Genomic DNA, 22,177 nt, shown 5'->3' on the forward strand with positions numbered 1-22,177 from the left:
ACTACACCTCCTTCAGCAGCTGAGACCACAGGGGGCACAATGACACAAGCTAGTCAGTTGAGATGGAGGTTTCATTAGGTACTTTTTAGGGGGGCCTGGCTTTGAACCATGATTCTCCTGATCTTCACCTCCCAAGTAGTAGGGATTACAAGTGTGCACACCAAGCCTAGCTTTAACTGCTGAGTTTTGATAAATGCATATACCTGTGCAACCCAAATAAATGGATGTAACTGTGCAGCCCAGAACATTATAACCAGAAGTGAGGGTGTGTAGAGCCACGGTGAGAAAGCACTTAGCCAAAAAGCTAAGCGAGAGCACAAGACCGAGTTCAAGCCCTACTACCAGCACGTGCACACACGCACGCACGCACGCGCACACACGCACGCGCGCGCGCACACACACACACACATACATACACAAAATCCAAAAGCATCACAACTACCCCAGGAAGTTTCCTCTTGCTCCTTCCTAGTCAACTCATTCCTGTATCCCCAGAGATCACTGCTCTTCTCATCCTGTTCCCATCAAATTTTTCATTTTCATATACCTAAACTTTTTAGTTTCTTTCATCTCACATGTTTTTTATATTAACCTATTAACCTATTTCAGTAGCCAATTCCTTTTTTATTGCTGAGTAATATTTCATTTATCAATATAATAGAATTTATTCATTTTGCCCATTCATGGAGGTTTCAGTTTTCTGCTCCTAAATCTCCTATGAACATTCTTATCCAGGTCTTCTTCTACACCTCCGTGTTCATTTTTCTATGTTAAATGCCCTAGAGTGAAATTTCTGAAGAGGGGACACCTTTTTAAAAAAATTATTATAGCGGGTGCCGGTGGCTCATGCCTGTAATCCTAGCTATTCAGGAGGCTGAGATCTGAGGATCGCGGTTCAAAGCCAGCCCAGGCAGGAAAGTTCATGAAACTCTTATCTCCAATAAACCACTAGAAAACCGGAAGTGGTGCTGTGGCTCAAGCGGTAGAGCGCTCGCCTTGAGCTGAAGAGCACAAGGACAGCGCCCAAGCCCGACAAAAAAAAAAAGTTAAACATACACAGGAGGAGACTAGCATAAAGAAAGTAATCCTAACTACTCAGGAAGCTAAGATCTGAGCAGAAAGCTGGAAGCAGAGGTGTGGCTCAAGTGGTAGAGCACCAGCCTTGAGCAAAAAATCAAGTAGGAGACAGAGTTCAAGCCCCAGTACCCACTCACACCCACCTACATCCACCCACTAAAGCCAGGCCTGATGACACAGGCTGTAATCCCAAGAGTTGAGAGGTGGAGGTAGGTGGACTTCCAATGCTAGGCTATGCAAGGAGACCCTACATGTGTGTGTTTGGGCAGGAGGGGGGGCGGGGGAGAGATTCCCACTAACCTAGCTGCAACTATACTAATTCAATGTATTCCTCCATTATTGTGAAGGTTGGCCACTATTATCATTTTACCTTGTAATACTCAATATGCTCTCAAGAGATACTCATCACTGATTTACTTATGGATTAAGAAAGTAAGGTAGCAGTGAGTAAAACAAAGTTTTCTTTCCTTCACATTTTGTTGTGATGCAGCTCTACACCCTTTTGATATCCAGAAAGTCACTGGGGTAAAATGAAAAAGAATGTTAGCTGAATGCCCACAGCTCATGTCTGTAATCCTAGTTACCCCAGAGGCTGAAATTCACAGGACCAAGTTCAAAATGAGCCCAGATAGAAGTCTCCAAAGTAACAAGTAAAAGGCACAGCCGGTAGCATAACACAAGAAGTAGCCTACTGGGCAAGCCAGCCAGCCAAATGAGCTCAAGGCTCAGGAAAAGAACCCTTCTCCAGAGATACTTTGTTATGACTTTGCTAAATATAAAAATCCATCAAGATTTCCCAAATGTCATGTACTTTGACTTAACTAGTCTCGTATTATGGGAAAACTTTTGTTCTAAATAGAAAGGGCTAACACTTCAAAAAACAACAGGAAAGTCTGTGCTCATCCACTGCTGTTGACAGTATGTACACGTCATCTTTTCAAGGCTTTCTGGGGGGGGAGGGGTAGAGTGGGACACAAACTTTGATTTCACTTCTAAGAACTTAGTAAGCTGGGAGACAGTGAAGGGGTGACACTGTCCAAAAAGAAATGTACTCATTACCTGACTTATGTAACTGTAACTCCTCTGAACATCACATTTATAATAACAATGAAAAGATAGTTAAGAAGGTAGTAAAGTTCACTGTGGTCCTGTTAAAAAAAACAAAAACAAAAATGCACTTATTAAGAACATCCTGACATAAAGCATACAACAGATGTCTTTCTCAATACTGTTTATAATAGGGAAAATTGCTTCAAACTTCTATATTCAATAAACACTCAGCACAGTGTTAAAAGCCTGGACTCCATATACCAAGATATTAGTGGCAGTTAGGAAGGAGGGAGAAATATCTGCAGCTTGGTTTTTACTTCATCTTGCTAATAGTTTGGTCAGTCTCAATTTCTGCCTAAGCCAGCCTGAACCTCAATCCTCCTATTTATGCTTCCCATGTTGCTGGAATGACAGGTACATGCCACTATGTACCTGGTTGGGATGTAGCTGGTTGGGATGGGGTCTCAAGAGCGTTTTGGCTAGGCTGACCCCAAGCAAATCACAGGGCTTTAGAAGCAATTATGAAAATACAGAGCCCTCAAAGTAAATTTCAGTAAGATGAGCTAGAGTTAGCTAGCAAGCACATAATGGTGACAAGGGTAAAAAATGTCAAGTCTAAACAAAGAAGGCAGGCAAGATGCCAACATAACCCAAAAGACAAGGTACCATGTAATTCAGTACAAGCTAACAGTCTCATTTTACAACAAGGCTTCTCAATTTTGGTTTTAGCAGCTGGGTAATGTTGGGGGCGAGTGGCCAGTGGTAGTGTATTAGATGATGCATAGTAGCATTCAGGCCTCTGACCAGAAGCTATAATAACAATACACACCCAGCATTCCTCCTACTTCCAAGCCTTGACAACCAGATGTTGTCAAAAATTCCCCAGGGGGGGCTGGGAAGGTGGCTCAGTGGCAGAGTGCTTGCCTTGCATGCATGAGGCCCTGGGTTCGATTCCCCAGCACCACATAAGGAAAAAGAAAAAAGCCGAAGTGGCGCTGTGGCTCAAGTGGTAGAGCGCTAGCCTTGAGCTGAAGAGCTCAGGGACAGTGCCCAGGCCCAGAGTTCAGACCCCATGACCGGATCCAAAAAAAAAAAAAATTCCCCAGGGGATGCAAAGTGGGTAGAATCAACCAGTTGAGAAATATTGATATAACTTCACACTTTTTTTTCCTTTCTTCCTTCCACTCCCCCTTCCTCCCTGAATCCAGGTACTTGGGTATGCTAGGCAAGTGTACTACTGAGTATCAACTCCCAACCCCCCATTTCACTCTTAAAAAGAAAAATAGAAACAAACAAAAAATTTATTGGTTTCTAAGAGCACAAATACTCCAAAAGAGAGTCATAATCTGGTCTTAAGTCAGCAACCATGTATTTCATGGTTTCACTCATCATTTCATTCATTTAACTTGGGTTTCATTCATTTCATCACATCACATAACTTGAGCTCAAATACAGTTTGTGATCTTAATCAAGTCATTTACTTCCTTCGTATCAGTTTCCTCAACTTTAAAATAGAAACAATAACTCAAAATTCAGAGCCGAAGCTGGGTGCCAGTGACTCACGCCTGTAATCCTAGCTACTTAGGAGGCTGAGATCTGAGGATTGTGGTTCAAAGCCAGCCCAGTCCGTGAGTCTCTTATCTCCAATAAACCACTAGAAAAAAAAAATGGAAGTGGCGCTGTAGCTCAAGCGGTAGAGAGCTTGCCCTGAGCTGAAGAGCACAGGGACAGCGCCCACGCCCAGAGTTCAAGTCCCGCAACCGACAAAAAATAAATAAATAATTCAGAGCTCATACTTTTCCATTATGCCAATAAAATCACAGTAAGATTTAATTGACTATCAAGGGGCTGGAAAGTTGGCTCAATGGTAGAGTGCTTGCCTGGCATGCATGAGGCCCTGGGTTCGATTCCTCAGCACCACATAAGCAGAAAAAAAAATGCTGGAAGTGGCGCTATGGTTCAAGTGGTAGGGTGCTAGCCTTGAGCTGAAGAGCTGAGGGACATTGACCAGGCCCAGAGTTCAGGCCCCAAGACCAACCAAAAAAAAAAAAAAAATACACAAATTGACTATCATCTCGACTCAATCTCAGAATGCTTAGATTTAAACATATTACTAAAACATTACACAGCTTTTGCAATTTACAACTATAGAAACATTCAGAGATTCACTAAGCACTATATTAAGGGATTCATTTCCCCCACTTTTGACATTCAGTATGTAAGCCCAGGCTGGCTTCAAACTGTAGTTCCTCCTGCTTCAGCCTCCCAAATGCTATGTTACAAGTCTGTGTCACCATGACGGCTTAAGTGACCACTACTTTTCTATGTGTTTTGAAAACAGACTCTCAGTCCTTCTGCCTTGGTCTCAATTGCTGACCTTGGCACTTGGCTCTGAATGATCCTTATTTTTACAAAATTGTAATACAGACTTTAATTGTGAAACTCTTTATGCACTACACTTGAAGCAGCTGAAATCTGTCTACTAAAATTAGTCTACAAGAAGATAAAACAATGTTGACCGAGATTAGTTATTTTGTACATAGCCCCTAAGTTCTTACTTCAAGGTCATAGACTTTGTAAATGACTGATTCTGTTCCCAAGTCCCAAAGGGCCTTTACTTCACAAATTCAAGTTGGTTATGATTCCCAAGTATTTGACACACGCCCTGTACCTGCTCTTCCCAACACTCAGTAAAGTCACCAATGAAGGAAGGAGTGATAAAACATGTAACATTTCATGTGTCTTTTGCTAATAGATGCTTCCATCTGCATCTGAAGGGTCCTCTGGTTGTATAAATGACACTGAGAAACAGACAACCTAGTAAAACCTGTAACTTCTCTCAGATTTCAGGTAAGAGTTTGGCTTTAGCCATTTTGGTGTTAATTCCCTCTGCCTTTTTTGTCTGTGATGGGGCTTGAACTCAGGGCCTGGGCACTGATCCTGAGCTTTTCCCACTCAAGGATAGTAGTCTACCACTTTGAGCCACAGTGCCATTTTTTTTGCTGTTTTGTTTCATTTTTCTGGCAATTTTCTGGTGGTTAATTGAAGATTAACAGTCTTACAGACTTTCTGCCCTGGCTAAACTTGAAAGACTATCCTCAGATGTCAGCCTCCTGAGTAGCTAGGATTACAAGCATGAGCCACCTGTCCTGGGGTCTGAACTCAGGCCCTAGGAGCTGTCCTTGAGCTTCTTTTACCCAAAACTAGTGCTCTACGGCTTGAGCTCCACTTCCAGCTTTTTGCTGGTTAACTGGCTTCAAATCGTGATTCTCAGATTTTAGCCTCTGGAGCAGTTAGGATTACAAGTATGAGCTAACAGATACCCAACTTTCAGCATTTTAGTATTTTTTTTGTTTGATTCCACAGTTACTCAACAACAATTCTCAAACTCACCATCTTGTACATTTTGAATAAATGGACAAAATAATCCTAATTCCAAAATATCCCATGAAAGAGAAAGACGGAGAATGAGAATGAGACTTTTATGTTTTTAAAAAATTTGGCTGACTAGTCTAGTATTCTATAACCAAATCGGTCTTACCTACTTCTTCCATACCAAATTCTTCTTCCTATCTTCCAAAGAAGAAAAGAAGAAAATCCCATTTTAGTGTGTATTTTGAGAAACTTGCATTTTTTTTCTTTTTCAAGATTAATTCCTATCTGACAAAGGGACAGGGCATTTAGAGCTTCAAATGTAGCTCAAAGCACTTACCAAGTATGAGCAAGACCTACGTTCCATCCCAGCAGCACAAAAATTAATTAAAATCTGCCAATCAGATTCTTGTTTACTAGTCTACCGCTTTCTTATCTGTAGTTCAGATTACAGATGCAGCTCTGTGTACACCATTCAAAGCATCCCGATCAACTGTCTACACCTACCAAGCAAATGAGGAAAACCGCCCTCCTCTATCAACTATGATGATTCTCCCTTTCCTCTCCAACATTTGCTCTGCCTTCACTCTACCGACTCTGCTCCAGTCACACTGACAGGCTGTTGTGAACAAATCCTGACCTGAATACCTAAAGTACTGAGGGACCCCTCCCAACCTTTCTCTCAAGGCTCACCGCAAAGCCAGGAGCTCTATGAAGTCTTCCCTGGGCTGTTTCATTCAAACTACATGGTAGTTGGTTCATAACCATCTTATGGGAATTATCTTGCATAATTTATGACTGCATACTTCACAAATGCACTATATATTATAAATTACTGGACAGCAAAAGCAATGGTTCTCCGCTTTGTTCTCCTACACTGCTTAGCAGAGTGACTGACCAAAGCCCAAGCTCACAAATGTCATTGCCAACCTGAAGATGTACTTTCCCAAGATAGTTTTTATAGGCTGACCATCAAGCCAAAACAAGTCTCATAAGCCACTGCACCAATAAAAATTTAATTTATGCATTAGTGTCTCAAAACCTCTTCTTGGAATTAAAATAAAAAAGGCTGTCCTAATTTCAGGGGTTCTTTCTTATTAAAATTGGTGCATCTATCCTAGTATGCCTGGAGTCTCTCTCAAGCCACATACCAATGAAGCAAAACTTTCCATCACTTGTCATTATAAAAATGTGTAAGAGGGCTGGGAAGGTGGCTCAGTGGTAGAGTGCTTGCCCTGCATGCATGAGGCCCTGGGTTCGATTCCTCAGCACCACATAAGCAAAAAGAAAAAAGCCGGAAGTGGTGCTGTGGCTCAAGTGGTAGAGCGCTAGCCTTGAGCTGAAAAGCTGAGGGACAGCGCCCAGGCCGAGTTCAGGCCCCACGACTGGACCAAAAACAAAAAACAAACAAACAAAAAAAATGTGTAAGAGCTGGCTAGGAAGGTGGTTCAGTGGAAGAGTGCTTGCCTTGCATGCATGAGGCCCTGGGTTCGATTCCTCAGTACCACATAAGCAGAAAAAACAGAAGTGGAGATATGGCTCAAGTGGTAGAGCGCTAACCTAGAGCTGAAGAGCTGAGGGACAGCGCCCAGGCCCAGAGTGCAGGCCCCACAACCAACAAAAAAAAAAAAAAAAAAGAAAAAAGAAAAATGTGTAAGAGCCACAAAATAAAATGAACATTCCCTTCACTGTTCAGGGTACCTAACAAACCACAAATAACAAAAATAGTTGCAATATGCTGAATCCTCAAAAAGTAATACACATTTAGAAAACATTTTCAGCATATACAATTCTTACACATCTTCCCTTGACAACAGACAACGCTGTCAATAACCATTAGATGTTACTGATGTCTAGAATCATTTTCAATTGACAGATCTATTGAATGAATACAAGCAATTCAAATAAAAGTGTTCTTAAGTGTCTTCTCTGTGCCAAGCAGGGACTGGAAGCTAAGAATATAACAGAGTCCCTCCTTCATAAAGCAAAAGTAGTCTCAATGAAGTTTCTTCTCCATCCACTTCACTACACAATATCTGCTTTGCTTTTTTGCTCTTTGACCAGGTGTAGTTTTTCTGTTAGCTGTGATTTTCAGATCTCCTGTATTTATACAAGAAAAATTGTACAATTTTTTAAGTTTTTTCCAAGAGGATAAAAACATTCCTGGTTCTACCAAAGAAGTTGGGAGGAAATTTTCTATCCCTTTTTGAAAAAAATCACGTTTATTTTAGCGTGTGTTTTTTTAAAGCATGTCTAAAATACAATGTGGATTAAAATATGTCAAAAATCATAAGCCTTTGGAAAGTGGTGTGCAAAGCAAGACAAACCATCAGGTATCTCATGCTTGTGTATAAGTATGTATCATCCACACATCTCTTCCAGTATTGAAACATTTAGTAAATCTCCACAATATCATGAACTCTGCAAAAATTTTAACTTAATTTTATTGACCAAAAGATCTTTGCAATGACAAAGCTAAAAACATTCTAAGAACGGGAATCACAGCAGCCGCCTACTCCACCCAACAGCCAGTCACCCTTGCTCAAAGTGACCCTTGCTCAAAACCTGGAAAGATTATCTTTTGCCTACTCCACACCAGAAAGGAACTCAATTCAGCACAATTCATTTGGGTCTAAATGTAGCAATGTAATAGCAAGAGAATGTTATTCAATCCTGAAAATGACCAGGACATTCTGTTCTTCAGACTGGGCTGTGTCCTTTTCACATTCACAACTCCCCTCTTCTCCGGCCTCCCCCTTCCGTTCTTAACAGAGAAAAAGAAAGCTAAACAGATACTGCTACTGTTGAGATTTTCCATTACCAGGTTTGGGAGGAAACCTCCAGCAGAAGTTCTTATCAAAAAAGTCCCCAAGTTAGGAGCGATGGGTGACAATGTTGTCAGACAGCTTGTATTCATATACTGTTCTGTTGAATGGGAATTTCTTTGTACAACTACTTAAAGCTAGTAAAAAAAAAAAAAGTCCCCAAGCAAGGCATTGGTGGCTCACGCCTGTATTCATAGCTACTTGGACCGCTGAGATCTTAGGATCCCCGGCCTAAGGCCAGACCACGCATGCCCGGGAGACTATTCTAAGCAGAAAACACACACAAAACAAACAAACAACAACTGGAAGTGGAGATGTGGCTCAAACGGTGCCATCCTGGAGCAAGAGAGGCAAGCAAGAGCATGAGTGAAGCCCTGGCTTCAAACCCCAATACTAGTTTAAAAACAATAAAGGAAAGAAGGACCCTCCTTGCTTCTTCTCCTCTGCGGCAAAGCCGTAAATTCGTTATCGATTAGATACGTTTACAGGAATAACAGCTCTGGGACCCCCAGTCTCCCACCCCAGGTGGTGAATTTCAATCTCGTGTCAACCTACTTACAAGCTTCAAAGTTTCAACAACCCAGTCAGGAGACTACTGCTGCCTACACTGGAAGGCTGGCGGGCAGGGCTCCCTTTGGCAAACCCGCCCCGGAACTGTCCAGGAAAGGGCGTCACACAAAAGGGACCCCGGCTCCCGCCGGCCAGGGGCCGGCGCGGGACTCACCAGGACGGTGGTGCAGATGGACCTCAGCTCCGACTCCACTTTCTCCCGATAGTCCTTGATCAGCTGCAACTTCTTGTCGGAGGTGTCGGTCTTCTGCTCGATGCTCGAGATGACCCTCCAGGCGGACCGGCGGCCCCCGACCACGTTCTTGTAGGCCACCGAGAGCAGGTTGCGCTCCTCGTTGGACAGCTCGGCGCCCTGCTCGGTCACGGCTTTCATGCAGGTGGCCATGTCGTCGTAGCGCTCGGCCTGCTCGGCCAGCTTGGCCTTCTGGATGAGCTCGGTCTTCTCCATGGCGCGGGGGACCGCGGGCGGGCGAGGGCGAGCGGCGACCCGGATCGGAGGAGTCCGCCTCGAGAGCTGCGCGGGGCGGGGCGGGGCGGGGCGGCGCCGGCGAGGACAAAAAGGAGGAGGGGAGCGCGTCAGACAATGCGGCCCGCCGCCCGCTTTGTCTCCCCGCACACGCGGCCCGCTCCCGTCCCCCCTCCCACCCCCGGGCCCGTCCCCGCCCGTCCGCGCCAGGCGCCCGGGAGGCGCAGGGCCGCAGCCCGGGAGGCGGAAGCCGGGACCCGGGCCGCGAACGCGCCGCGGCCGTCACACCCCCGCCACCCCCCCCCCCCCGCCCCGCTCGGCCGGGCCAAGATGGAAGCGGCCGCGGGCTCCGCACCTTCCCGCCGGAGCCGGCCCCGTGAGGCGCGCCGGACCGGTGGCCGGCCACCCCGGAGGGTCGCGCCCCCCGCCCCCGCCCCTGCCCGCCGGACCCTCGCGCCGGCCGGACGACACCTGCGGGCCGCCGCGGGTACTCACCTTCCAGTCACCGCGGCCGCGACGCGAGTCCCACCACTTTGATCTGCTTTTGGCTTTAGCCGAGGACCCTCCCGTAGCAGCCTACCCCGGAGCCGAGCGGCGGACCGCTGCCCAATGGCGCGCGGCGCTGCCCTCAAGAGTCCCGCCTCCTGCCCCGCCTCTAGCCAATGAGGACCGAGCGCGCGGAAGGGGGCGCCAGGGGCGGGGCGGGAGGGGAAAGCGGAGGCTAGGAGGGTGGGTCGGCTTGGGCAAGTTCGGTTGACCGTCAGGCTGCGGCTTCGGCCACGGGGTTTCCTCCAATTAGATCCAGGGTAAATGGACGTCACTGTTGCCATGGAGATGCTGTTACCAACTCCCCTCATCCTCCCCGCCGCCCGGGCACTTGTGGGTGCGGCACGAGACCGGGAGGCGCGCGCGACCTCCGAGGCGCGGCGGGGTGTCCCGCGGCCGCCGAGGCTCGTGGGCGGCGGGCCGCGGCCCCGGGCGGACCGGCCGAGGCTGGACTCGGGAGGGTGACTCGACGGGCCGCCCGCGATGCACCGGCGCCGCTCTCCCCACCCCCCTGCCCCTGCCTGCTGGTGACAAAGGTTTGCCGCCCGCCCGCGACGCTGCAACGGGCCGGCGGCGACGTCGCCCGGGGGCTGCGGGCTCGCAGCGGCCCCACCCCGGCTGCAGGGGGATTCCGCGCCCGGGGAGCGGGCTGCGACGTCAGCTCCCCCACAGGGACCCCAAACAGAAATGTCCTTGTGGAGAGGTAGAACCCACTGGATCCTGCCAGGTCTGTGCCTCTGTCCTTTAAAATGGAAGATGCCTTCAAGCATGATCTGGCCCAAAACAAGCTATGATTTACCACCTACCCCCCCCCCCCGCCCCCAGTTACAGGAGACTCGAACCCAGGGCCTCGTGCACCACCACTGAGCTGCAACCCCAACCCCCAAAACACACTTTATATTTCGATCCTACCCTTGTAGGTTAGGCATCTAAAATAGATTTCTTCTGGGCGCTGGGGGCTCACACCTGTCATCCTAGCTACTCAGGAGGCAGAGATCTGAGGATCACGGTTCAAAGCCAGCCCGGGCAGGAAAGTCAGTGAGACTCCTATCTCCAATAAACCACTCCGAAAAAGCAGGAAGTGGCTCTATGGCTCAAGTGGTAGAGCGCTAACCTTAAGCACCAAAGGTCAGGCCCTGAATTCAAACCCCAAGACTGGCAAAAAAAAAAAAAAAAAGTATTTTTTCACATCATAATAAATGTATACTCTTTTTACAAAAAAAAAAATCCTAGTTTTATGTTTATCAGGACTCTTGTAATACAAAACTTCTGCCCCTAGATGTTTAGTTTTGTCTTCATAATGAACACCCTTGCCCCAGATGTCTGTAGACTGGTCATCTCTAGGATTTTTCTTTTTTTAAGCCATTCCCTTCTCCTTGGCTCTACTTCAGTTCTCCCCCCACACCCCCAGCTAAGACACAATTAAGGTGTCTGTCCTGCCAGTGTTATGAAAATTATCATCTGGGCTCAGGCTGCTGATTCCCATTCCAGCTCATCCAGAAGATCACAGAAAGGCAATGAATGCCACAGGCAAGAATGAATTCAGAGTCTAAGTGGAGACTAACGGACCTGGACAGTCTCTAGAATGGAAGATCTGAGAGTGAAGAGAGATGGGAGGGGAAGGTACAGACTTTCCAGAAATTCAGGCTCCCTCCCAGCTTCCCCTCCCTGTCCAACTTGTAAAGGTTGCTTTGTGCTTTGACAGACAGGAGAGGCCTGCTAGGAAAGGGCCTGTGTCTTAATGCAGAAATGCCTTACTATGTTCCAGTGTCCTAATGGAGGGCCTGCTGTTATTTCTGGAATCCCTGGGGCTGAGCTACAGACACACCAGCATTTATAGTCCTGTGGGCTGGGGTGGAGCTGGACAAGAGAAATCCCAATGGAAAGAATTTGCATGGTGAAGGTCAGATAAAATGCTTTCTCCAAGACCAGTACATTTCAAGCTTCCTCAAATTGAAGATAGCAACCAGGCCTGGGCTGGCACACAGTGGACCTGGTAGAGAAGATGGAGACCCTTGAGGAGGAGTTGAAGGCAATCAAAACTCGATGGGGAAAGAAGAGCTACCCAGAAGGAGCACACATTCTAAATTCTTGGTCAAAAAAAAAAAAAAAAAAAGAGCCGGGCGCTGGTGGCTCACGCCTGTAATCCTAGCTACTCAGGAGGCTGAGATCTGAGGATCATGGTTCAAAGCCAGCCCGGGCAGGAGAGACCGTGAGACTCCTATCTCCAATAAAACCACCAGAAAACCGGAAGTGGCGCTGTAGCTCAAGTGGTAGAGCGCTCGCCTTGAGCTGAAGAGCTGAGGGACAGCGCCCAGGCCCAGAGTTCAAGTCCCACGGCCGACAAAAAAAAAAAAAAAAAAAAAGGTCTGGGCTGCTGCAGGCACCTCCCCAGGTGACCCTGAGCAAATGTTTGCTGCTCTCTGTATCCCTGCCAAACTTGCTTTCATCCAAGTTATGATCATGGGAATCCTGTGTGAAACTGCTTCAAAACAATGATTCACTCTGAACCTGCATTCTATGACGTTGCACAGATCTAAAGGCCTCTGTGCCTACAAGAAGTCAAGTTGGAAGAAAATAGGTCTCTGGACAATTGAAGTCCCTGGACACAGAAAAACTAACATTTATTGAGTAATTACATGTGTCAAGGGCTACTTTAAGTCTTTTGCGAGGATTAACTCAATCTGCCTAATGTCACTATAAAGTAGCCGTTGTTCTGATCACCATTTCCGTTTAACAGATAAGAAAACTGTGACACCAGATGGTCAAGTATCAGGTTCAGGGTCACAGAGCAACTGACCAGTAGCGCCTGGCTCTGGATCCAAGCAGGCTGGGTGCCAAAGCCTGTCTTTGAACTTCCTACTGTAGCTGCCTCAGGGAGTCCAGATTACCCATAGATGCTGTAGGGATTCTGGGAAGGATCAGGCTAGGTTCTATTCCTCTTGGTGTACATCCTAATAAACAGAATGTGTTGAGCATCAAACCAATATGATGGGAATGATGGCAAAAGAGAAAAGGAAAGAAAGGAAGGAAAGAAGAAGAGAGAAAGAAAGAGAGAAAGAAAGGAAAAAGGAAGGAAGGAAGGAAGGAGGAAGGGAGGGAGGGAGGAAGGAAGGAGAGGAAAGAAAGGAAGGGAGGGAGGGAAAGAAAGAGTACTGAAACCACGGCTGATGGCTCACACCTCTAATCCCATCTAATCAAGAGGCTGAGATCTGAGCATCACTATTCAAATACCTGGACTGGCATTCCTATACTGGCACTGAGGCCTTTAGATCTGTGCAGCATCATAGAATGCAAGTTCCATGATACTCTGATCATCATTTAACCACCAAAAAGCCAGAAGTGGAGCTGTGGCTCAAGTGGTAGAATGCCAGCCTTGAGCAAAAAAAAAACAAAAAACTAAAGTCCTAAATTCAAGCCCCAGGAGTAGTACCAAAATTTACAAAAGAAAGTACTGAGAGGGGCTGGGAAGGTGGCTCAGTGGTAGAGTGCTTGCCTTGCATGCATGAGCCCCAGGTTTCGATTCCTCAGCACCACATAAGCAGAAAAAACCAGAAGTGGTGCTGTGGCTCAAGTGGTAGAGCACCTGCCTTAAGCTGAATAGCTGAGGGACAGTGCCCAGGCCCAGAGTTCAAGCCCCACAACCAGAAAAAAGAAAGAAAGAAAGTACTGAGAAGTTATTGCTGTTTTTATTTGAAGTTTTTTAGTTACCTGGTAAGACCAATCTGATAGAGCAAGAGGGAGCATAGTTAACTTGGAGCCAAGCTGGCTGATGTTTGTAATTTGTCCTTGAACACCTTGATTCTCTCTAAGCTTCAGTTCCCTTTACCTACAACCTATAAACATAATCCCCACCTCAAAGGGTTGTTCTGGAGAGTAAATGAGCTATCACAGAAGAAAATGCTGGGCAGATAGCAAATGTAAATGGTGGTAAATAACTATAATAGAGTTTTTACTCCTTCTGCTCTGCTTGTTGCTGGGGGAGATGCTTGTCCAACTTTATAAAATGTTAGTGAAAGCTCATCTCTTGGATCCTTGTGGAAATTAGTGTCATTGATGACCCGCAGCGTGGCTATGTTCAGGGTACTTTTCAGAATGCGTGGGTCCTGGATGAATTTACTCTCAGTAATTGTTGCAGTCATTTATTTGCTCAGAGCAATGATGGATCATAAGGAAGAAACTTCTTCCTTCTATTATAGGATAGCTATTTCCCAATAAACTTTTTTTTTTTCTGGAGCCTGGGTGCTGACCCTGAGCTGCTTTTGCTCAAAGCTAGCACTCTACCCCTTGAGGTAGAATGCTAACTCTACTTCCAGCTTTTTTGGCAGTTATTTAGGGATAAGAGTCTCAAGAACTTTCCTGCCTAGGATGGCTCTGAACTCTAAGTCTCTGATGTCAGCCCTCTGATTACATGCATGAGCCCCAGAGCACAGCAATGACCAACATTTTGGAGTGAGGCTTTTCACCCATATTTCCCATATAATTATTCCCAGCATTTCTATGCCAAGGGTGGAGTTGAACTCACTTCCTTCCAAACCTGGAGATGGTCAGTGAGATCACTGAGAATTACAGAGAGCTAAAGAAATAAAAAAAAAACCTGGTCAAGTAAGCCTTTTTATAGTTACTGCTCTTGAATTTAGGGGCTTGGAGTTCTTTTAAGAGTACACTTTTTCACTTTACCACTTAAACTATACCTCTACGTCCTGCTTTTTGGTGGTTAGTTGTAGCTAAGAGGCTCTCAGATTTGTCTGCCCAGGCTGGCTCAGAATCATAATGCTTAGATCTCAGCCTCCTGAGTAACCAATGCCAATGGCATTTGGCCAGCTAAGCCTTCTTATGCCTTCTCAGCTTTGCTTGGTGTGATGGTTAACTTTATGTGTCATCTTCACTGGGTCACAATTCCCTTGTTTGGTTAGACAGTCTTTAAGTGTTTCTGTGAAGGTGTTTTGAATGATATTTCTATCAGTGGACTTAAGCAGTCTTAAGCTCTCCCTAATGTGAAGGTCTAAATATTCAGTATAAGAAAACCAGTCTTGGGCTGGGAATGTGGCTTAGTGGTAGAGTGCTTGCCTAGCATGCAATGAAGCCTTGGGTTCAATTCCTCAATATCACATACACAGAAAAAGTGGAAAGTGGGGCTGTGGCTCAAGTGGTAGAGTGCTAGCCTTGAGTTCAAGCCCCAGGACTGGTAAAGGGGGTGGGGGTGGGGAGACCAGTTTCCTCTGAGCAAGAGGGAATTCTCTGCCACGGGGGCTCTTTGATTCTCTAGCAGGAGACCTTTGGACTTGAACTCTCCACCTCCAATTTAGCTCTCTGGGGTCTCAAGCTTGTTGATCTACCCAATGTGAACTGATAAATATCTCTGTCTCTCCCCCCCTCCACTTCCCTCTCCCACTCTCTTCCTCTTTCCTTCCTTCCCTCCTACTTTCTCTCTCTCTCTCTCTCTGATTTATATTTCCATTGGTTCCATTTCTCTGAAAAACCCAATCACTGTTTTTTTTTTTTACAATGGAAAAACAACATGGATATCTTCGTATAGCTTTCAATGTGCATCCGCAACGATCTGTCTCCCCTCTCTCTCTCTCACCAGAACACATGCTGCTTGAGCGCAAGGGCTTTCTCCTTGGATATCATTTTGTTTGTTCCCTTTCAATGGCTCAGTCAAGTTAGGCAGCAGAACCCCGCGGTCAGGCTGGTTCAATGGATGCTCAGAGAGGTTAAATTACCTACCTAAGCTTTAGAGTGAAGGTTCCAAAACAGGTGTGTCTGAGTTCACTCTTCTAACGACAACAACCAGGACTCTGTGTGCTTGCGGTGGAGGATAGGTGTACCACTGTTTGCGAGCCTGTGAACAATGTTTAGTTGTTTGAAGGTGGTGGGTGGCTAAGTATATATCTGCCGGTGAGTCAGCCACTGATTTTACTTTCATATGAAAGTTCTGTTTTCTTGCTCTGCACAGAAGGGGGGGGGGGGTCTGTTCCTTTTGATTGTTTACAAGTTTCCCTTCCCCAAGCCTTCCCCTATCTGAGCCAAGTCTCGTCTCATCTCTGGGTCCCCAGAGACGTCTCTGGCTCACGGAGGTGAGGTGTTGGGTAAAGGTTGTTCTGAGAGAAGCATGTGGAGTTAGGACGGGGGTGGTTGGCATTGGGTGCTTCCTCTGTGTCCAGCCACATACAAAGGCACCAGGATACTTTCGCATTGCAGTGCACACAGCTGAGCTGTGCATTCTGTAGATACTTCACATCGAATGGGATTGCCTCTGAGATGTGCACTGAGGACCTCAAAGCTAGCAGAGAAGGCGCCAGAATCCCCTGGAAGCATTGCAAAGGTCACACACTGATGCTCAAGCATGATATAGACTTAAGGACCACCGCCCGATCCCCTGTTAATTCAGTCCACAAGATACTGAAGGGTCTACCGTGTGCCGCCCTCTGTCCCAGGGGATGACGTTTCTAGAATGGAGAGTATGCAGTCCTACGAGGAGTCTGGCAGAGAGCAAGGGGGTGGGACACCTGACCTAGGGGCAGGGAAGGCCCCTCCTGGTTCTGTGATGCTGTCATGAGCAAAACCACCCGAGGAGGTGCCCTGAAATCCATGCCATCTCGGCAGATAATTTGAATAGAGGAAGAGCGGGAGCTGTGGGGTCATTTCAGCCCAGAGCTGACCTGGGATGCAGACACTCCAAGGGCCTGTGCAAGGCAATCACTTGTCAGAGAACAGTAGAGATAATCTACAAAGAGCTAAAAAATAAAAAATAAATAAAACTTAAGTAGTTGGGCCAACATGTGCAGGAGCACAAGGCAGGACTTTTCACGGGTACCAATGAGCCTAAATCATCACAAAAACTGTATGTCATTATATTCTCATGGGTTCCGTCTTCGTTGAAGAAGTCAGGCATATACATGCTGTATTCTTTTTTAATTTTTAAGATGCTTTTTTTTGTCTTTTATTGCTGTAATTAAGGTATTGTACAGAGGGGTTGCTGTTTCATAAGTCAAGTAATGAGTACATTTCTTTTTGGACAATGTCACACATTCCTTCGGTTTCCTCCAGTTTTCTCCTCCTGTCCCTGACCACAAGTTGCAGTTCATTTTCTTCACCGTGTCTACTCAGTGTATACCTGCATTTGTTCATTTTTCTTCCCTCCATTAAGTGTTGGGCGCTTTTCTGTGCTAGTTCTAGGGCTTGAATTCAGGGACCGGGCACTGTCCCAGAGTTTTTGTGGTCAAGACTAGCACTCTACCGCTTGAGCCACACCTCCACTTCTAGCTTTTCAGTGTTTAATTGTAGATAAGAGTCTCACAGGCTTTCTTGCCCTGGCTGGTTTTGAACTGCAGTCCTCAAATCTCAGCCTCCTGAGTAGCTAGGATTACAGATGTGAGCCACCAGTATCTGGCTTAAGTTTTAAATTTTAATACAGTTCAAGTCAGACAATGTATTGTCTGATTTAAGCTCATCCACTGTCAAAGCTGGGGACAGGAACTGCCTCCATTTCCTTGCCTTTTCCTGTTCTGCGATGATCAAGGTATAAAATTATCTACGGAATCAAACTTTAAATGTATTATTATTATTATTATTATTGACAGACTATGACAGATTTGGCCTCCTGTAGGTTGGTTGGGAGATGAAAGTCCTTGATTTTCTTGATTTTCAAGTCAAGCTGAGGGTGTGGACAGACAGACGTGGCAAGGGGTGAGAAAGATAATATTTTGAAGTTTTGGTACATAAAGCCAGAAACCTCCATCCATCTCTCAAATTATGACTCATTCGCAGACAATTCAGGATAGCTGAATGGATTCGTGAATACAAAATAGCTAAAGAACAATGCACACAGGAACTGATTGTGTGCTTCTCACAATAAGTACTATGGGAGTTGAGAGAAGGGAGATATGCGTGTGGGCTGGAGCCAGGGCAGAGATTTCAGGCATCAGAAGGCCCAGAATGAAAGGAAGGGAAGGGCCCACTCCAGGAAGATGGGAAAGCCACCAAGATGTCAAGAGTCCACCTTTCCTGCCACCCAAGTGGAGTGGCACCTGGGAAGGCAAAAAAAGCCACCCAGCCCCCTCGTGTTGGAGTAGGTTTAGACAGGGTGAAAGCTGAGGTCACTCTGGATAAAGTAGGGAAAGCACGGGCTACTTAGGGACAATCATCTGGCAGAAGGTGAGGAACCTGTGAAGAGGAATCCCTACTCTCCCCCTAGACATTCTTTTGCCTTCATAGCTTGGCCTCCAAGGGCAGACATAGACTAATAAGCGCGGGTCATGCTGGAGAGATTGGCAGTGGCTCTCCCTGGATCCTTCAGCAGAGGTCATCTTGTTACAAATTCATAGACCTTAGCCAGGCACCCAGAGACTCACACCAGTAATCCTAGCTACTCAGGTGGCTCAGATCTGAGGATGGTGGTTCAAAGCCAGCCTAGACAGGGAAGTCATGAGACTCTTCAATTAACCATCAAGAAGCCAGAAATGGAGCTGGGGCTCAAGTGATAGTGTCAGCCTTGAGCAAAAAAGCTAAAGGGCAGCACTTAGACCCTGAGTTCAAGCCCCAGTACTGACCTCTCCACTCACACAAGCAATATCTTCACATTACTTTGCTACCCAAACCCTTTACCATAATTCAGCTGCAGTTCAGTAAGTTAGACTCAATAGCCAGCCATGATGGGTTCAAATTGTGACTGTGTGTGTGTGTGTGTGTGTGTGTGTGTGTGTGTGTGTGTGTGTTTGCTGGTCCTAGGGCTTGAACTCAGGGCCTAGGCACTATCCCTGAGCTTTTGTGCTCAAGGCTAGCACTCTACCACTTTGAACTACAGCAGCATTTCTGACTTTTTGGTGGTTAATTGGAGATAAGAGTCTCACACGTTCCTGCCTGGGCTGGCTTTGAACCACAGTCCTCAGATCTCAACTTCCTGAGTAGCTAGGACTATATGCATATGCCACCAATGCCTGGCTTGAGTTGTGACTCTTGTTTCTTGCTGCATAGGTGATCTTGGGCGGGTTCCTTCATCGCTCCTTGCCCTGTTTTCCACATTTGTAAGGGGGAATAAAAATCATATGGCTACCTGCTTCCTAGGGCTGTTCTGAAGATTTGATGAGGCTGTGTTGGTGATACTCTTGCCCAATATTCCCTTGACTTCCCTCTTCCCATGCTCAGCCTTTTCTGGGCTTTGTTCCTGCTGCCTTCTCTTTCCTCATGTCTTCAAGTGGCTACCTGCTCATCTCAAGTGTCACATAGATGACTTCCTCTCTAATTGTCTTGGTCTCTTTCCCTTCCAACTGTACAAGCTCTTCCTGTCCTGCATTCTCTGGGTAGTCATTTGCTGTCACTTCTTCTAGTCTCCTTACCCAATAACTGAAGGCCCCAGAAGGTGAAGGTTCTGTGTGATTTGCTTGTACAGCCCCAGTGCTCAGGAGAGTACTTTATACTGGGTGTGTGCAGAAATGGACAGCCAAATGATGAATTAACAAAGGCCAGAAGGAGGAGTCTCAGGCCAGCCCACAGTGCCCTAAGGACAGGGTGAGCTGAGCTACTGCTCAGGATGACTCTAGGCTTTGGCTGGGGTCCAGGCCACAGCTGGAAGCACCCGTGACTCTAGCTGTGAGGGGATGGAGGATCCAGGCAGCCTCTGACTACCCTCCATGCTCCAGATCGGTAAACAAAACTCCTAACTGCCCCAGAGAATCTGGCATGAGACAATCCAGTGAAGAAGCCTTCTGCAGAGGCAAAGGCTCAGGATCAGACCTCTCGGATAATGAATAAACCCTCTGACTGATGTGGATAATTTCTGGGTCTCCTTAAACAAGGGTAAGGAAAACTTGGAAGGGACACCTAGCACACTTAAACAAAATATCTTAAAACTTATTCCAAGCCTGGTGCTGGTGGCTCATGCCTGTAATCCTAGCTACTCAGGAGGCTGAGGTCTGAGGATTGTGGTTCAAAGCCAAGCCGTGCAGGAAAGTCTGTGAAACTCTTGTCAACAATTAACCACCAGAAAACTGGAAGTGGAGCGTTTGCCTTGAGCTGAAGAGCTCAGGGACAGTGTCCAGGCCCAGAGTTCAAGTGCCATGACTGACAGGAAAAAAAAAAGTAAAACACTTATTCCATGCAAAGCTGTCTCTGGAAGAAAGATATCTCCACCCTGCTCAGCTATTAATGTGCCATAAACCACTCTCTGGCTGAGGCAGAAATTGCTACCATCAATGTCAATGAGCAAATAAATAACCACCAGCCATTCTTTCTGCTCCTGGTTCTGAGATGCAGCCACCAGATGAAGAGAGACAGCTTTTCTTTCCATCATCAAATGGCAGGCCAGTTTCTGGCACATGTTCAAATCGAATCCAGTTGTGGCAGCTGCTACAGCTGCACACATTTCCTGAAATAAAAGAGGAAAGGCAGCAACCTATCTCTTCTTGAGGCCACAGATTTAGGTTTTAATACTCAAATGAGAAAGACTGAAAAACAAAACAGGAAGTCAGTAAACACAAAGCAGGAAGTCAGTAAAGTGAGAACATAGCTTACCAGCCAAAGCAGGCAATCATGAGATGTCATAGCTGCCATACAAGCAACCATGTTGGGGGTTGGGATGAGAAGCTGAGGCAGAAATTTAGCACAGAAGTGAGGGAAACAAAGCAGGGAGTTGACAGGTTGACAACCTGTATGAAAGTGATGTCCTGGCTGGGCCAACCTGGACAAGGTAACTACCCCCAGGGTCCTCCAGGCCTCCAACAAAAGCACTTTTAGTGGGCACAGGTGACTCACACCTGTAATCCTAGCTACTCAGGAAGCTGAGATCTGAGGATTCTAGTTTGAAGCCAGCCTAGGTAAGAAAGACCCTGAGATTCTTATCTCCAGATAATCACCAAAATGCTGTGGGTCACTCAGGGAAAAGTAAAGGAAGGGGTGACATTGTCCAAAAAAGAAAGAAAGAAATGGAAGTGTACTCATTACCTGACTTATGAAATGGTAGCCCCTCTGTATAACACCTTAATAATAATGATCACATTATTATTTTTGTAAAAAAAATATGCTGTGCTTCAAGTAATCGTGCATCAGCCTTGAGCAAAAAGCTAAAGGATAGATAGCACTCAGGCTTTGAGTTCAAGTCTCAGTCCCAGCACACACACACACACACACACACACACACACACACACGCACACACACACACACACACACACAAGCGCTTTATTTATTTATTTTTTTCATCGGTTGTAGGGTTTGAACTCTGGGCCTGGGAACTGTCCCTCAACTTAAGGCTAGCACTCTACCACTTGAGCCACAGAAGTCTCATGGACTTTCCTGCCTGGGTTGGCTTTCAACTGTGATCCTCAGATCTCAGCCTCCTGAGTAATTAGGCTTACAGGCATGAGCCACTGGTGCCCAGCTTGCTTCATTTTTTTTTTTTTTTTGGGTCCAGTCATTGGGCCTGAACTCTGGGCTTGGGCGCTGTCCCTCAGCTCTTCAGCTCAAGGCTAGCGCTCTACCACTTGAGCCACAGCGCCACTTCCGGCTTTTTTCTTTTTGCTTATGTGGTGCTGAGGAATCGAACCCAGGGCCTCAGGCATGCAAGGCAAGCACTCTACCACTGAGCCACCTTCCCAGCCCACACAAGCGCTTTAAAATACATTGACGGAACTATTTATACCCCTATTAAGCACCAAGTAGGTATTCAGAAATGTATGTTTCCCTCTGCTACCTGAAGACTGGAGATCTAGCTTGGTCCACATTAATTACTGTATCACAACCTTGGGGGTTAGAGAACAGTTCAGTAATAGTGAAAGAACCTGGGTTTGGCTCCCAGCACTAAAAGGAAAAAAAAAATCTCTAGTTGCAAGTCACAAACACTACTCTACTTGACTTCAGTATAGGGTCCTGGCTTCTATTAATGGTGAAGAAGACACATAATCCAGAGCTAAAGAACGAGCAGGCTTAGGATGGTAGTTGCTAGAACTACGGCCAAAATCACTCAGCAAATTTTGCCCAGAGAGAATCTTATTTTGGCCACTGGACAGCTGACACTAGACCATGCTGCACCATGGGTACCATACACCGGGCTTGGCGCCTCAGCCCCTACCATTGCCTTAATTATTATCTTCATTGGAATGCCAAGGCCAAGTCTTGCCGCCACCCCTAAGAGGAATGTTGTACAATCTCATGCTTCTTTAGGTCTCTCCTGCTGTGATATTTGGCATGCCTAAGGCCTGGGCATGCTGGGAAAGGAGATATGTGGAATACACATCTTCTAAATAGGAAGCTGGGCTTGTCTCCAACTAAGAT

At 46.4% G+C, this 22,177-nt stretch overlaps 1 protein-coding gene across 1 annotated transcript in view; it reads right to left on the minus strand.

Moving 5' to 3' along the window:
* Ywhaq (tyrosine 3-monooxygenase/tryptophan 5-monooxygenase activation protein theta) overlaps positions 1-9,962 on the minus strand; it is a 31,597-nt gene extending 21,635 nt beyond the window's left edge. Inside the window, exons 1-2 of the mRNA XM_042680756.1 lie at positions 9,856-9,962; positions 9,049-9,408 (exon numbers count right to left, since the gene is read on the minus strand). Of these exons, the coding sequence (XP_042536690.1) occupies positions 9,049-9,342 (294 nt within the window). The 5' untranslated portion in view covers positions 9,343-9,408; positions 9,856-9,962. The remainder of the gene's footprint in view (positions 1-9,048; positions 9,409-9,855) is intronic.
* Between the last annotated feature and the right edge of the window lie 12,215 nt (positions 9,963-22,177).

The sequence above is a fragment of the Dipodomys spectabilis genome, unplaced genomic scaffold (assembly GCF_019054845.1).
Source record: "Dipodomys spectabilis isolate Male_0828 unplaced genomic scaffold, ASM1905484v1 ptg000066l, whole genome shotgun sequence".
NCBI lineage: Eukaryota > Metazoa > Chordata > Mammalia > Rodentia > Heteromyidae > Dipodomys > Dipodomys spectabilis.